Genomic DNA, 15179 nt, shown 5'->3' with positions numbered 1-15179 from the left:
GCTTTAGGGGGAAAGAGGTGTGACACATGCCTCGATTCCCTCACAGTATTTCATCCTGTCATGTAAAGAGTTCAGAATCAGGATACACGATTTCTTAAGAGGTGCAGCGGTGTGTGGTGGGGGATGAAAAACCACATGAGAGTTTACGGGCCGGGCTGTGAGAAGGAGCCACACAGCCCCGCGCTGCGCCTCCAAGCCTCCCTTTCTTTAGTAAGTGCTTCAGTCTCCGGGATGAAAAGCCCAGTTTTCGCACATCGCTTTCAGTTGCTGGAAGTAAATTTTGTTGAAAGTTTCCACAGCTGCTAAAACATTTACAGCGGGGCAAGGACACTCTGCCCTTTGTGTGGAGAGAACGTCCCCGCCTCTTTAAAAACATTACAAGACTGTTTTTCTATTTCAAAGACCCAGTTCGAAGAGTTTCCCTTGTAAAATAGAAAATTTAATATTGCGATCACCTGTGGGTTCGAGGTAATTTATGCCCATATTCCTCAACGACGTGCAATAACTCACGGAGGACTCGGGATCTTGTTGAGCAGCGTTTCCTCCTCCAGGGTTTGCCCCGGTTCACGCCAGGCTGCAGGGCAAGAGAAAACAGCTACGTTTGAGGAACCAGGAATTAGGAAATGGACCGAAGGAAGGAGGGGCGGGTGCTAGATTGGTTGAGAGGGAAGAGGAAGGAAGTGGGAATGGAGAGTTTCTATTTTCTTCAAATAAGGGACAGTGAAGAGAGAGAAACAGTACCGCCACTAGGTCAGGGAAGGGGTTAAAAGGAAAAGCACGTGAGATTATTTACATGCAGAGGAGGAATACTTGAAGGAAGGAAAAGGTTGAACATACAGGTACAATGGAGGTAAAATGGCAAAGCTCAAGGAAGGGAAGGAGGATGGGAGTGGAACAGGACAGAGCTGCGGGTGGGCCCAGGTGGAGTTAAGGTGGTAGGAGGGTAGAGGACAGAGTGGGTGACCATCTACTGACCTGTGTTTTGTATGTTGAGTGTGGCTTCTACAGATTTTAAGGTGGGCGAGCAGGTGCTTGAAAGAGGACTGAGAATGAAGGTGTGGACATTGTGAGGAGTTGGGGACAGAGAGGAAATGAGCAAGTATGTGCTGGAGTTGTCAGGCAGCCTTGAGGAAATTTGGATACCGGCAATTGGTAGTCACTAGTCATCAAAGTTTTGTGATTCTCTTTCTCTGCTGGTTTTCAGCAGACTGGTAATGGTTGATCAAAAGTTAAGGGTGTCATCAGTGGCCCCAAAAAAGGGATTCAGTTCAATCACTCACACTGAATAAAAGAGGGCTTATTAACTAAAAATATTTTATTGCAAATATTTGATTTGACTTTTTATTGGACTTTTCCTTGTGGTAAGTTTGGGAAAATAGTGGCTTTTGGATAAGAGTTCAGATACCTTTCTGACCACGATGACTCATTTCAGTAACCATGATCAATTTGTTCAGGGGTGAAAACTAAAAGCCTTTTAGCTGTTATGCCTGTATCTCCTAAAGCCAGGGCCAGCATCATTGGCGTATGACCTGTGCAATTACACAGGGCACTGCTCTTAGAGGGCCACGCTTGGTAAAACGCTGTGCCATCACCTCCTTGAAATTCTTAATAAATTTTAACAAGGGTCTCACGTTTTCATTTTGCCCTGGCCCTGCAAATTATATAGCCAGTCCTGCCTACCACCTTTTTTAAGTACCCCAAATTTCCTCTTCCTTGCTGTCCTGAGAGCTCTAAAATTTTTAGGCTGGCCTGAGATCTCTGTAAGTTTGGAGTCTTTACTTTTTGGCTTTCACTTTTTAAATAATATTTTTTTAATTTAGATGCTTTTAACTTCTCAAATTTTGAAAAGTCGAGAAGAAAAAGAATAGCAGCAATATCGCATAAACATGCATACATTATTATAGCCTTTGCTTTCCCTAAAATGTTTAGATCCGGTTGGTCTCTTTAGGATGCAATCACTTCAGGTCCAGGGAGGCTAAAAGATGTGCCTGGTTACATGTCTATTTATTGCACAACCTGGACTGCAACTGAGATTTCTGATATTAAGGCTGATGTTCTTTCTGATTCTCTGAGATATCTTCTCCATGGGGTCATTTTTAAGCTTATAATTTGATTTCAAAATTACTTAGCCAGTTCCTGATACAGATAAGGAAAATGCAAAGGCTGTTAGCATATTTTACAACTTGTAAATTTTTGAAGTATGCTCTGGTATCAGAATTATACCTGACTGCTATTTAGTCAGTCACAGGAGAGTTTTTATAATAATCAACATCAAATTGTTTATGGTCCAGAATGCTAGAAACTGAGTAATTCTTGAGCATGATGGTTGAGTAAGGGAGGAGTAGAGAGAGACATGTAATGAATTGTTTATTAGGGTGCTTCAGAATTTATTAAATAATTATTAATAATCCCCTTTATATTGGATATGCATATAATCACTCAGGGGAAGGGGAGAGAATTAAGCTTTGCTCTCTACTGAGATACAATCAACATTCTGTAAAATATTCAAGGGGATAGCGACCTTTAGGTATTCAGTAATAAACACTTGTAATTAGTAATAGTAAATATAAATTTAAAATTCTGTACCCAAATGATAGCTTTAAAATATCAAACCTGAGAAAATATGGACAAGGGGAGCCTTTAAGGCTTCTTTTTTCCTAAGACCTCAGTCACAGGCTGGCAGTCGGTGAGCACACACTGCACTCCAACATGGTACTCACCACATCCCACTTAGTTCATTATTTTTGTGGTTCAAAATAATAAGCTACTAACATCCAGCTCTTCACAGTATGATTTCTGATTGCAACATTCTCTTTCTATCAAAAAAAATTCATTGTTGTTGCACAGTGGTTTAGTAGCAAAAGCAACAGGCGCGGCCACTTACTAGTTTGATGACATTGGGCCGCTTAATCTCACCGATTTTAAAAGGGAAGAATTATAAAGAATGTTGAAAGGGTTGGATCATATCATGTCTGTAGATTATGCAGTACAGTGCCTGCTCAATAAGTAACACACAGTAAATGCTAAGCTTATTCTTTGTAGGAGTACAGTGTCTTCCTAAAAATTCTCCTTTGAAGAGAAATATTCAGTTCACATAATAAAAAGTAGACTAGGATCTGCATTACTTAGAGCAAAAGAGCTTTAACACCTTCCTGAAATGAGACCTTACTTAGCCAACATCAGAGTTGATTTCATAGTAGAAGGGAAACACGAGCAAAGAAAAGTGATCAGGAGATGGCCACCTCTGCCAACCTGGGGCCCAGCAAAGGGAGACACCCTGCCCTCCCTCTCCCACTCTGTACTGCTCGCTGGTGCCACACTGGCCACGCTGAAGCCAGGGGGCAAGGTGAGCCTGGTGGACACAGTCTGGAGGGTCAGCATCTGGCCCAGAGCAGTGAAGAGGGGGGACAGTGACTCTGGAGGGGCAAATGGAGAAGCCATCGCGCAGTTACTTGTCTGTGTTTTCTCAGGTATACTAGAGTAATTCTTATTTGGTCTTTTAATAAAGGCAGACAATATTTTACTTACTCTACAGACATTTATTTCACAGCATTTGTCGTTTAAAAAGTCTCTGGAAATTTTGGGATATACTCACTCTTTGATATCTTATCAAACATTTATATTCCATTATGTCATGGTGTCTGTCTGAAATTATTTTTGTACCTTGTTTACAACAGATAAAGCCTAATAAAGAATGACTGTGTTAATGTAGCACTTGGACATTTTTATTTCCCTCTAAAACAATGAAGAAACAAAGACATGTGAAAGAAAAGAGTTATATAACATTTACTCTGGTCAATATCAACAGATCCAGGTCATGGAAGGAGAGAGACACAGGAAAAATAAAGAGTGAGAAATAAAAGGAGGACAAGCATAAATAGAGAATAATGGTGCAGTCATCACCAGGGTAAACATACAACTACTGCCGAGCGAGGCCTGTGTTGCAGGCCAGCCAGTCAGCCAGCAAAAGAAAACTGATGTTAGGATTACAGAGGAAAAAAAGTGTGTGTTTTTTTTTTAAAAAGAACAAAAAACTTTGAACCACACTCATTTATGCATTTAAAGTTGCCCAATAGCTTATTTGAAAACACCTGAGGGAATGTTCTATTTAAACTCCATCTCCAATATACATATTAGATACACACACATCCATTTTATACTAAGAATGCTGTGTGCTCTGACATCACTAGCCCTCTGGCAATATATTCAAACAGTATTTTCATTTGTAATGTTAAAAATGGGGAAAGAAGAGGGGGGAGTTGCAACTATGATTATCTAGTTAGGGCAAGCAGGAAAATAAGCATGACTTTGCTTCAATTGCCAAAATAATATCAGAAAAATCAATAGTTGGGACCTGATTACTCTAATTAAATAGCCACACAGCTTCGGTTCTCTAAATATTTGCCAACTGTCTCATTTGAAATGCAGGCCTTGCCAGCTTTCAGTGTTAGTATATCAGTGCAACATATACTCTGAACTACCATTTTAGAATATGGATTATTAAATGATATATGCTCTGTTGAATCTAGTATCTTAAAATGTCTATTATCTTCACAGTTACTTTCAAAAGACAGACTTTTTAAAAATAATAATTAAAGTATATGTGCTGTTCACAAGCCTGGAGATGATTTTATATCATTAAGCTTTTGCATAAATATGCTTCAATAAGCAATTAAGCCGAAGGCTCCGACTTGCATTTCAATCCTCCTTTTTCTCTGTGAAGTCATCACAATCATGTACCTTTGATTTTGCAGTCATTTCTGCCACCAGATTCAGATATCACAAATGAACAATTATTACCTAATAGAATGGAATTCAAAGACAATGGAATCTAATGAAATGGGGCTTTGTTTTAAACAAAAGTGAAACGTTTTCTAATAGTTGCATAGAAGGAGTTCCAAGCACATTAAAGAAATCAATTTATGATGTGAACATCTTGAGAGCTCTTCTTAATGGTCTTCTAGACACCAAGCAGTCTGGAATTTGAAATTTGTCTTGGAAAGTAAAGGCTGTCTGAACTTGAGAGCTTCTGTTTCTAGTCTTTCTTTTTTTGTAACCCTTTTTATTTTCTGCTCGTATAGGCTGTTCCACCTCCCAACTTTGAGATGCCAGTCTCCATCCCGGTGTCCAGCCATAACAGTTTGGTATACAGCAACCCCGTCAGCTCACTGGGAAACCCCAACCTTTTGCCACTGGCCCACCCTTCTCTGCAGAGGAATAGTATGTCTCCTGGTGTAACACATCGACCTCCGAGTGCAGGTAACACAGGTATGTCCTCAGAAGAAGACAGTGTGAACAAGTCATTGGAAGGAGCCACTCTGGGCAGAAAGGCCATTTTATCTGCAAGTTTTCCATGTGTTGTATCCCTTCACTGCTAGGTCTTCAGCATGATAAAGCCTAACCCCACGAGCATATCTTTAGAAATCTTTTATAATCTTGCACTTTAGCTATTCAGCCTCTATATCACCGATCTCCTCATGTGGCTATATTTTGGCCACATGTTTTCTCACACAGAATGTGCTTTTCTCGTCTACTAGTAAAATGCCATTTTCTCTCCTCACTAGATAGCACTTCTTCTGTGAAACCTTCCCCTGTGTTCTCTTATGAAATATCCCATGGTCAATTTTTTTTTATTTATACAGTAATTTACTTATACCATAGTGGATTTATGGCAAAAAGAAAATGTGGTAGGATAGCATAATTTATAAGAAGTGTGAAATAAAAACAAAACTAAGTCAGAAATGAAGAGCACATCATAAGGACATTACACCTGCCATAAATTTGTGCCTGCACTTCTAGGAGATCCTTACTGTTGTGCAATTCACAGTGTCCCATAGACAAGAACTTATTACTCAGGAAAACTTCAGCCACTCTTATACTCAGACCAAGCAGAACACATTATGTACTATAATGAGTATGCATCTATTCTCCCACTGGATTTAAAGAGATTTGAAGGGAAGAGTGTCCTCTTGATTTTCCAGACTCACAGTAGAAATTAAGTAAATGTGTATTGAATATAACTGAACAATTCCTTCATATTTTCAAAAGAAGCACCACATAAATAATTGTATTTATAAATCATGTGCATCAACCATTATATATTTATATTTGGGGGTTTTTAATAAGCACTCTATAGAAAAATATTAATACTTCAGGCACAGATAACTGTATTAAAAGCAATTTATTCACAAAAGAATACTTAAATATCTCTCATAATTAAACATATATTTAGTAAGTTTAGTACAGAAACTTTATATAGAAAATAGAATCAAAATCAGTCCTATAAAAAACCTTGATAAATCTTGAGTCTGAAAGATGTGGATAAAGGAGTTTATTATACCATTCTCTCTACTTAGAAAAATGATTGAAATTTTTCATAAGCATTTTCAATAATCAATACCTTTCTTTCAGATCATACTCAAATGCAGTTGATTTTCCTATTTGATGAACTAGTGCTCATTTATTTTTTAAAATCTCATACTTTATTTATAAAATATTATTCAGTTAGAAATAATAAACATTTTCATAAAATGTAACAAATGTTTTCTTCTAATTCCAAAACTAGAACTAACTAATAATTGTACAGTGTCACTTAGAAGCAATTACAAAATAATCAGCTGTTATTCTCTGTGTGTTTATTTTTTCATTTTGGCTAAATCTTATTCCTTAAAAACTAACAGTAATTATTATATTTAATATCTTATTGAAACACTCCAACTCTTAATATAAACCTTGACAAATTTCAAATTACTTTCTTAAGTTAGCCATGAATAAGCCTAAGTTTCTAAATTTGTGGCCAGTGAAACCTATTTTACTGTGTCAATAAGTAAAATTCAGGTACTAAATAGGTCATTCACTGTAGGTAGATTCATGAAATGACCAAGATCCTGGACAATTAACACTATACAAAATTAATTTTATAAAATATGTTTTTAAAGAATTAAGCATCAACTGTATGGTTATTTGAATATACAGTAAACCTTACTGTATTTTTTATTCTGTACTCTCTATAAAACATCCCCTTAGGAAAAACTAGACTTGGAAATAATAAAAAATTCAGAAAACAATTAAGAAAAAACTGGATCTTTTAAATATAATTTTTTTAAAACATATTTTATTGATTTTTTACAGAGAGGAAGGGAGAGGGATAGAGAGTTAGAAACATCGATCAGCTGCCTCCTGCACGCCCCCCACTGGGGATGTGCCCGCAACCAAGGTACATGCCCTTGACTGGAACCGAACCTGGGACCCTTCAGTCCCCAGCCTGACGCTCTATCCAGTGAGCCAAACCGGTTAGGGCTTAAATATAATTTTTAATGTAATTTTTCTTTAAAAAAGATTCTGCAAAATGTCAGTAGTTGAATGTATTTTTAATGTTTGAGCACAGCATGTCGCAATAAAACAAATGTCAGCCATCTGACTTAGGTAATACTTTACAAATTTAGGACTCTTGAGAGAGCACAAAATACTGGGGTTGCTAAGGGCAAAGTGTGCTGTTCTGCTGCTTTAGCCTTGCTCCTTTTGATCTGCGTCTTTCATCCGTAGGTGGTCTGATGGGTGGAGACCTCACATCCGGTGCAGGCACCAGTGCAGGTGAGTGGAGACTTCCGTACTGCTGTGCATATCATTGTTCAGGGTTCTTTTACTGGGAGATTTGCAGGAAGTAAGTCTTGAACCCAGTAAAGTTGAGATCTGTGAGAGGCATGGAAAAATGGCCCCAAGAATTCCTAAAGCACTTTTCTGAACAGGAGTGGCTGGATAGTCACTTAGAAGAAGAATGTTTATTAACTAGAAACTTCAACTAGTCAATGTAGAGAATTGAGGACTCTCATCAAATCAATTTAATTCTAAATACCATGTCTAGACACGAGTGCCTATACCCATCTTTGCCATTTGAGGTCTTGGTTAATCATTTCACGTTCAATGTGACTTACTTCCTACCCAACGAAGTACCAAACTCCTCTACATTTCTAAAAGAGAATACAAAAAGAAAAGGAGGGGTGGGGTTATAATCATTTAACAATAATTTAATAGACTAAAACCATATTTGGTGTTAAAATGAGGTCTTAGAGAATGTAAATATAGTGCAGACCCCCAAAAAGCACTTTAATATATTTAAGCTTAATATCATCTTTCACCATGGCCTGTTGTATCATAGTGACATCTCTTCAGAGTTTCATGTTAATTCATATCATTGTGATTATTCTGATATTGATGTCATTTTTTATTCAGAAAACAATATGCTAACTGCAGTTTACTATTGGCATAACAAGTAACCATGGTAATTCCTGCAAGCTGGAACATGCTATACATTTAAAATAGTAGGAGGAAGACATGAGTGACACAAGGTTATGTTTGAAATGTCAAAAAATTCAAGTTTATTAAAATATCCATGGACAGCCTAATTAAAATATTTTGCCAGGATCCAATATAATAGCCTGCTAATTATAAGAAAGAAGATAAAGAACATTGGCATAGGAAAACATTTTTACAGATATATCCATTTGGGGGTAATGTTTCTCACTTCTGATGTTGGCTCTTCCCTAATTCAGTGAGTAATGAAGAAAAAGTATTAGAAGTATACAGTGAATTAGTAAGCAGAATCAATGGCACGCCTTCCTATTTTATCTTTCTTTTAAAAATTAGAGTCGAATTAATGAGTAGACTTAATGTACTATTTTGCTGGAAATTGAAATATGTTCATTTTCCCCCTCAAAAATTACTTTGTGGCTTGTTGCCTCAACATTATAGAACCAGATCCAAGCCAGACCAATGTCTCTTGGATTCAAGTCTCTGGCAAGCACTATGGTCAGCAAGAATGGTGGGGACTAAGCATTGGGTTGTCACAAATACCAAGAAAAAATAATATCAGGAAAATGCTGTATATGTTATGATATTCTATCCAGTATCTTGCTGCATCCATTTGCTTGCTCTTAGGGGAACAGGCAATAGTGGCAATGAAAGTTATTAGAAGTAGTAAAAAAACACGTGGAGTGGGGGGAATGAGTTACTCAGCTTTGATGGAAGTGGCCTCTTATTACTGCTTAACAGCTAGAATGCATTAGAATCCTATATAGAAGATGAGAAGTGCTTGGTTGTTCAATTATGCTGTCATTGTCAATTGTCTGACAGTCCGCTAAGTTTAATGGCACTCCAGGGACGGAGAAGGTACTCAATCTTGTAAGCATAAAAGTTAGCCACATAGAGGTTATACGTCATTGAACTAAAAAAGTCTTACAAGCTTAGCAAATTCATCCCTCCTACTTCAGGATGTCTGCCACATGGGCATGAGAATCTTCAGTTTCAAAAATAGTCTAAGAAAACAGAAAGGAAAATGCTCAATTACTCCACCCTCATGCTAATAAGTATTATATTTTTCTGATCGTATCTTGAAGCCATGAGTATATAATTTTCACAGTTTCTATCTAGTTGTGAAATAATTGCTTCCCCACTTTTTTAAAAATAGAGGAAGAAGCCCTTTCTAACTCTGCTTCCACGGAACACCTGTTGCAGATGCCAATTAGCCTTGTGCTTAGCTGTCATGTCCTGCTCACAGGCACAGCCGTCTTCCCTTCTTTCTCATGCTGGACAGTATCATATGTCGAAGCTGAATATATCTGTGCTGATGTCAGAGAATCACATAACACCGGGGGAAACAAGGCCAGCCAGAATGTCTCTACATTTTCAGAAAAGAAAACTGAAACAAAATGGCCAAAAGATACCTTCCCAATGTTGAATACTGTCATTGAAACACAAGGTCTCAGATAAAGTGAGAACCTCTGAGGCCAAGTGGCAAGGCTGCAATTAAGTTCAATAATTTTCAGTCTTTTTTAGTTTTTTCAAAATCAAATCATCTGAACTTGTAAAAAGGATAGTCTTGAGAAGGAAGTAAATTTAACATTTATTGTGTGCCCATGAATACCAAAAGGCCAAAGAGAGAAACGTTCTCTTTTTCAGCTCAGCTCAATCACAAAGTATAGCATCTTTCCCCTCCAGTCCCTGAGCCATCTCTCTCCCTTGTGCCATCATCCAGCAAGGCACTAAATCTTACAGACTCTGCCTCCAAGGTACTTCCTCAATCTGCACCTTTCACTTCATTGTTATCGCACTCCCCTGGATCAGGTTTATATCAATACCCAGGCCCCCTAGTTCGTCTCCCTGCTTCGCATTGCATCCCACACAATTCTCATCATAACTGACTGGTCTTTCTCAAAGCCTTAAACTAATTGTAGGTCATCATTCACAGGCCTGAGATCCAGCAATGGCTTCCCAGCTCTTTCCGAATTAACCAAGAGCCTCTTATCTCTGGCCCAACATGCTTTCCAGTTTTACTCCTTCTTACCTTCTGCCACCAAGAACCCTGCACTCCAAATCTATGATAGCAAACATTTAAATTGCTCTTCCTGGGTGCTTTATGAAAAGTAACTCATTTATTCTCATAACAGTCCTTTAAAAAAGATATTCTTTTGATGCCCTTGTAGAAGACAGTGGGACTGAGGCACAGAGAGGTTAAGTAATTGGCCAAGGTGGAGCCCAGGCAGTCTGCTTCAGAGTCCAGGCTCCTAGCCAGCTACGTTGTGCTTCCACTTTCCAGATTGCGCTGAGGCTGCTTGCCTTCACATCTGCATTCCTAGCACCCCTGCTTCAGGCTACTGAGCACTCCTCATCATCCCTCAGAATTCAGTCCAGCCATTTAGGAAACCCTTTCCTGTCTCTCCCAGAAAGAATTACACACCTCTCCTCTATTCTCCCGTGGCAGCCTGTACCTACACTACTTATCTCATTGCATTGTCATTATAAAGTCTGGGCACATTTCTCTCTCCTGGACACTCAACACTCAGGGCAAATTATCTCTTATTCCGTTTGTAATCCCAGCTTGAAACATAAAAGATAGCACGTGGCAGATACTCAGTAAAAGTTTGTTAGCTGAATAAAGGAAATTTTGATCTTATAGACATAAATTTTTAATAGTGTTGATATAAAAAACAAAAGTAATATTTCAAAGAAATTATGTAACTTTAAATAAAAAAGATATGCCCTTTATTTGTAATTCAAAAAATAATGTATTCTTCTGATACTGTATACACTGAATAATGAATTAATTACTTGTTTAAATGGCTGAGCACCATTGGCCAATAAAGTTTTACTAACTTCTCTAACATACTTGATAGAAAACCCATAGAGCTAATATATAGCAGTAAATGAGAAATTTACTGGGTTGGTATCTCAGGCCATCACAAATCACCTCTTAAAATAATGAACCTCTTCTTATCTTATCACTTGAAGCAGTTTCAAAGAAAAAGACAAGTGGAAATAAAGAAGGAACAGGATGGGGTTGTACTCTTGCTATAAGAGAAATATACAGCAAGTCATTATAATACATTAGCAATAGTGACATTTCTAGGTTTCAGTTGACAGTTATTCATCCACTACTTAATCCTTTTCTCTCAACAACCAAAATGAAAAGTCACTGCTTTTAAAATTACATTTTGTCATATCTCTGCACATTAAAGCTTTTAACATGCTAATCTTAGTGGTTATTGATGATTGTAAGATCAAGCTCAGTTGAGTTTTCATCATCATTAGATTTAATAGAAATAACCATTAGAACAGCAATGTCTTGTGTTGGATTATTCACTGTCCTATTAGTACCCTTTGTTTTGATTTTGAAAACATGGTTTCTTTGTATTAAGTAGGAAGAACAAGTATACTCAAGGATTTACTGATTTGTGATTGAGACTGGAGAGAGAGAGAGAAATCGTTTAGGAATCTCTGAAGTTTTAAGAGAATTTTACAATCTACATAGCTATTTGACAATAAGGCAAAGGAGATTTATGTATATTGGTTAATAATTTTAATTGGCATTTATTGTAAATTAGATATAATTTTATATAAAAAGAAACTAACAGCTGTTATTTTGATTGTCAATTGTTTACTCTTTTATGCATTTGGTTGTCAAGCATTGTCACTTCCAGAATGCTTAATTTATATCACTGAATACATGGAGACTTGGTGGCAGTGAACGGCTGCAGATAAGTCACTGAGCAGTGAATAAGGAAACCTGGCTTCCAGACTCTGAAAACACTCCATCTAGCAAGACCTTAAACTTAGAACCTTTGCACTTAGTACTTATTTTGGGGATAAAACACTATAGTGTCCATTTATAAATAATGTGTTATGATCATATAATAAAACTTTAATTACAGGACTTATTTTGAAATTCATTTGGCATTGAAAAAGAAGTGTTTATCATGTTATAAAATGGAACTAAGTGAGGAGACGAAAAGGCCATACAATGTGTATTATTCTTTACCAGTACCATTGTTTTTCAAGTTTTTGTTTTTGAGAATACCTACCAAAAATTTCTCAGCTTACTCTCTTATTAGCCTAAAGACTTCTTGGAAATTCTTACTCAGTAATTTAGAGTATCAGTGAAGTGGTTAAAAATTTAGTCTAGAAGGATTTGCTTTAACAAGTTTGCATTTTTTGTTGCCTAACAAAACACAAATTCAAGTTACAATACTCAAGAAAGGGAGAGAGATACCACTTAATTGCTCTCAAATAGAAAACTATTTTTGTTATGATAGAAATATATTTTATATTACTTTTTGAAATATTATTAAGCAGCATGTGAAAAAATCTAAATTAATAGTTGAATTCTTGTTTTGAAAGTATTTTGTTAGTTTGATTTGTTCTGGAAAAAAACAATTCTGAGTTCATTTGCAGTTTTACCTTGGTAGTTCACCCAAAACACAAATAAAGACCCAACAGCATTGCTTTATTAGTATCTCTGAAATTAAGTAACAAAGATATTTTTTAACACAAACCTAAGTTATCTACATTTATTAAGGGGGAAGAAAAAAAACACCCAGTCTTCTGGTTGGATGATCTACAGCCACTGCCAAGAAAATGTGTCCACCTTCCATATTCAAGACCTAAAAAATCACAAATAAAGCAGTACCTTCATACCCTTCTCTAGGGGCTGATGTTGAAGTAAGAGAGGCAGCTTAAAGAAAAGACATATGAAAATGTTACAGGCTAAGTCAGGATACCATAAAGTCTGCCTTCAACAATTTTGGTTTGACTTCATTCTTAAGGCGTTTGATTTCTATAGGGAAAACATTTTTTTTAAAATTATATCTTCCTAGTGTTTTAACAGATTTTAGAGTCCTTTGTAAAACATGATTTCTGATCTCACAAATTGTATCATTTTTATCCCCTACCCTCCTGTTACATTCAGTAAAGCAATGTGAAAATTGATCTCTTCACTCATTTTTCATTGCTTTAACCAAGGATGTGGCTGAAAACAAAACTTTGATCATTTTTAATATCAATTCAGGCAGGTAATATTTTCTCCTAAATTATCAGTTTTACTAAAATTTTCTTCTTCTCTTAGCAGTCTTGTTTTTTGTACACTATTGGTTTCTCTCTTCCCTGTTTTTGACATCACCGTAAGGCTTTATTTGGAGATAACATAGAAAGAAAAGCTCTTCTCAGAATCATCAGTGATTTGAAATTGTGCATCAACAGACAGCAGATGCTGAAGGAGATATGTGGTTAAAAAAAACCCTCTTTTGGAAATCAATTTTTTACCTACCAGGGACTTTTCAGGCCTTCAAGGCTGTCGGCCAAGAGTGTAATTTTCTGTTTTTAAATAAAACTTTGCCAGTCACTTGAATTTTACAGTTAGACTTACATAGTATGTTTCATTTGAATTTCAATTCAAAGCCTTATAGTCATGATACAGTCTCATATTTGAAAGATCAAATCAAATATATTTAGTTTAAAGTAAACTAAAGAAAATTATTGTACCAAAACCTTGGATAAACAATTTCAATTTTTAAACTACAGATGTGTCACTGGGAAGATTTATTAAGGCGGGGGGCGGAGGGGGAGGCGGGAAGCACCTAGTCTTCTGGTTGGTTATTATTGCTCCATTTTAATTGTTTTAACCAAACTTAATATTAACTTGTTTTAACCTCCTTTCACAATTTGTTTACCTTAGACTCCACTTACAACCTGCACAAACAGTAAAGGACTGATTGTGTTGTATTTATAGTGTGTGGGGAAGGGGAGCCCTGCTATATTCGTAAAGATTATCATAGTATTAATAGCAAATCCAAATCTGTGGTCCATTTACATATTAAAATACATTCATTTACATGACAATCATGAAAAAGGAACCTTTCGTTTAATATTAAGCAACTCAAAGAAAACTATGAAATCATGGACTAAAAATTTTGCTCAAGCAATAATTTAGGAAAATATTCCAGAAGCAGATATTGAGAATAATAAGATAATCGAGGAAAATATGTGATAGCTGGGTTATTTTAGGGATGACATTATTGCCCTTGGAAAGTCTGTGAATTCCCATTTTGCAGGATTGTTGTGAAACTTAAATGAGATAACCAATGCATCGCACCTAGCAGTGTCTGCCCAGAGCAAGTGCGTGCTAATATATGTTAGCTATTGTTAGCATCACAGTTATTTATATTTATCTTTCCTAAGCAAAAAATAAAGCTTAGTGGGATGCAGTTCCAGTAACATTTCCTTCACAGAGATGGCTGCTGCGGCCCCTGCCCTCAAGGGTGAGAGTGAAGAGCGTCTGTTAATAAAGCTGAGGCAGAGTGGGAGCACCGAGCAGTGCCATGCAACACATTTCACTTTGCACATGATGATCTTCTGATGAGTTTGCAGCAGTGTAACTGTTCAAACCACAAGTAATTATTCATTCTCTTCTGTCACGTTCTCTCTAATTTATACTGTCTCAATATTTTTGTTTATAAAAATGGCTGAAAGAATGAGCGATTGTGTCAATAATGGAGACACCCCCTCATTTTTAGCAAAGAGACAGCCCCAAAATCACAAGAAGTGAACAATTAAGTGAGTCATCAATCTATCATTCATCGTTAAGTGGAATTTTCTGAAGATAGTGAGGCTCAATATCATTTTTATGGTGCAATTAAAAACTATCCCTGCAGTAAATCAGTACTCGGAGCAGAACGATATTTTTAGTGCCCTTTTGCACTGGCAACATCAGATTGTCAATTTCTTCCTTATTTGCAAGTGGAGCCTTTATTCAGAGAGAGAGGGAGAAATATAAGGATTCATTCTAAATCTGAAACATCAGGCTTTTGTCATAATGTGGTGGGAGCAGTCTGTGTTTGGGATTTAAATCA

At 36.7% G+C, this 15179-nt stretch overlaps 1 protein-coding gene across 12 annotated transcripts in view; it reads left to right on the top strand.

Annotated features, from left to right (window-relative positions):
• Positions 1-15179, top strand: part of MEF2C (myocyte enhancer factor 2C) — a 157870-nt gene that overhangs the window by 121143 nt on the left and 21548 nt on the right. For all 12 annotated transcript variants that reach the window (XM_070412315.1, XM_070412311.1, XM_070412310.1 and 9 more), the window contains 2 exons: positions 5082-5268; positions 7546-7593. In XM_070412315.1, the coding sequence (XP_070268416.1) occupies positions 5082-5268; positions 7546-7593 (235 nt within the window). The remainder of the gene's footprint in view (positions 1-5081; positions 5269-7545; positions 7594-15179) is intronic.

Source organism: Myotis yumanensis, unplaced genomic scaffold (assembly GCF_028538775.1).
Source record: "Myotis yumanensis isolate MYYU_CA2020_CCGP unplaced genomic scaffold, mMyoYum1.0.hap1 SCAF_4, whole genome shotgun sequence".
In the NCBI taxonomy this organism is placed as follows: domain Eukaryota; kingdom Metazoa; phylum Chordata; class Mammalia; order Chiroptera; family Vespertilionidae; genus Myotis; species Myotis yumanensis.
Note: the sequence above shows the minus strand (reverse complement) of the source record. Positions and strands in the feature narration are given on the sequence as shown.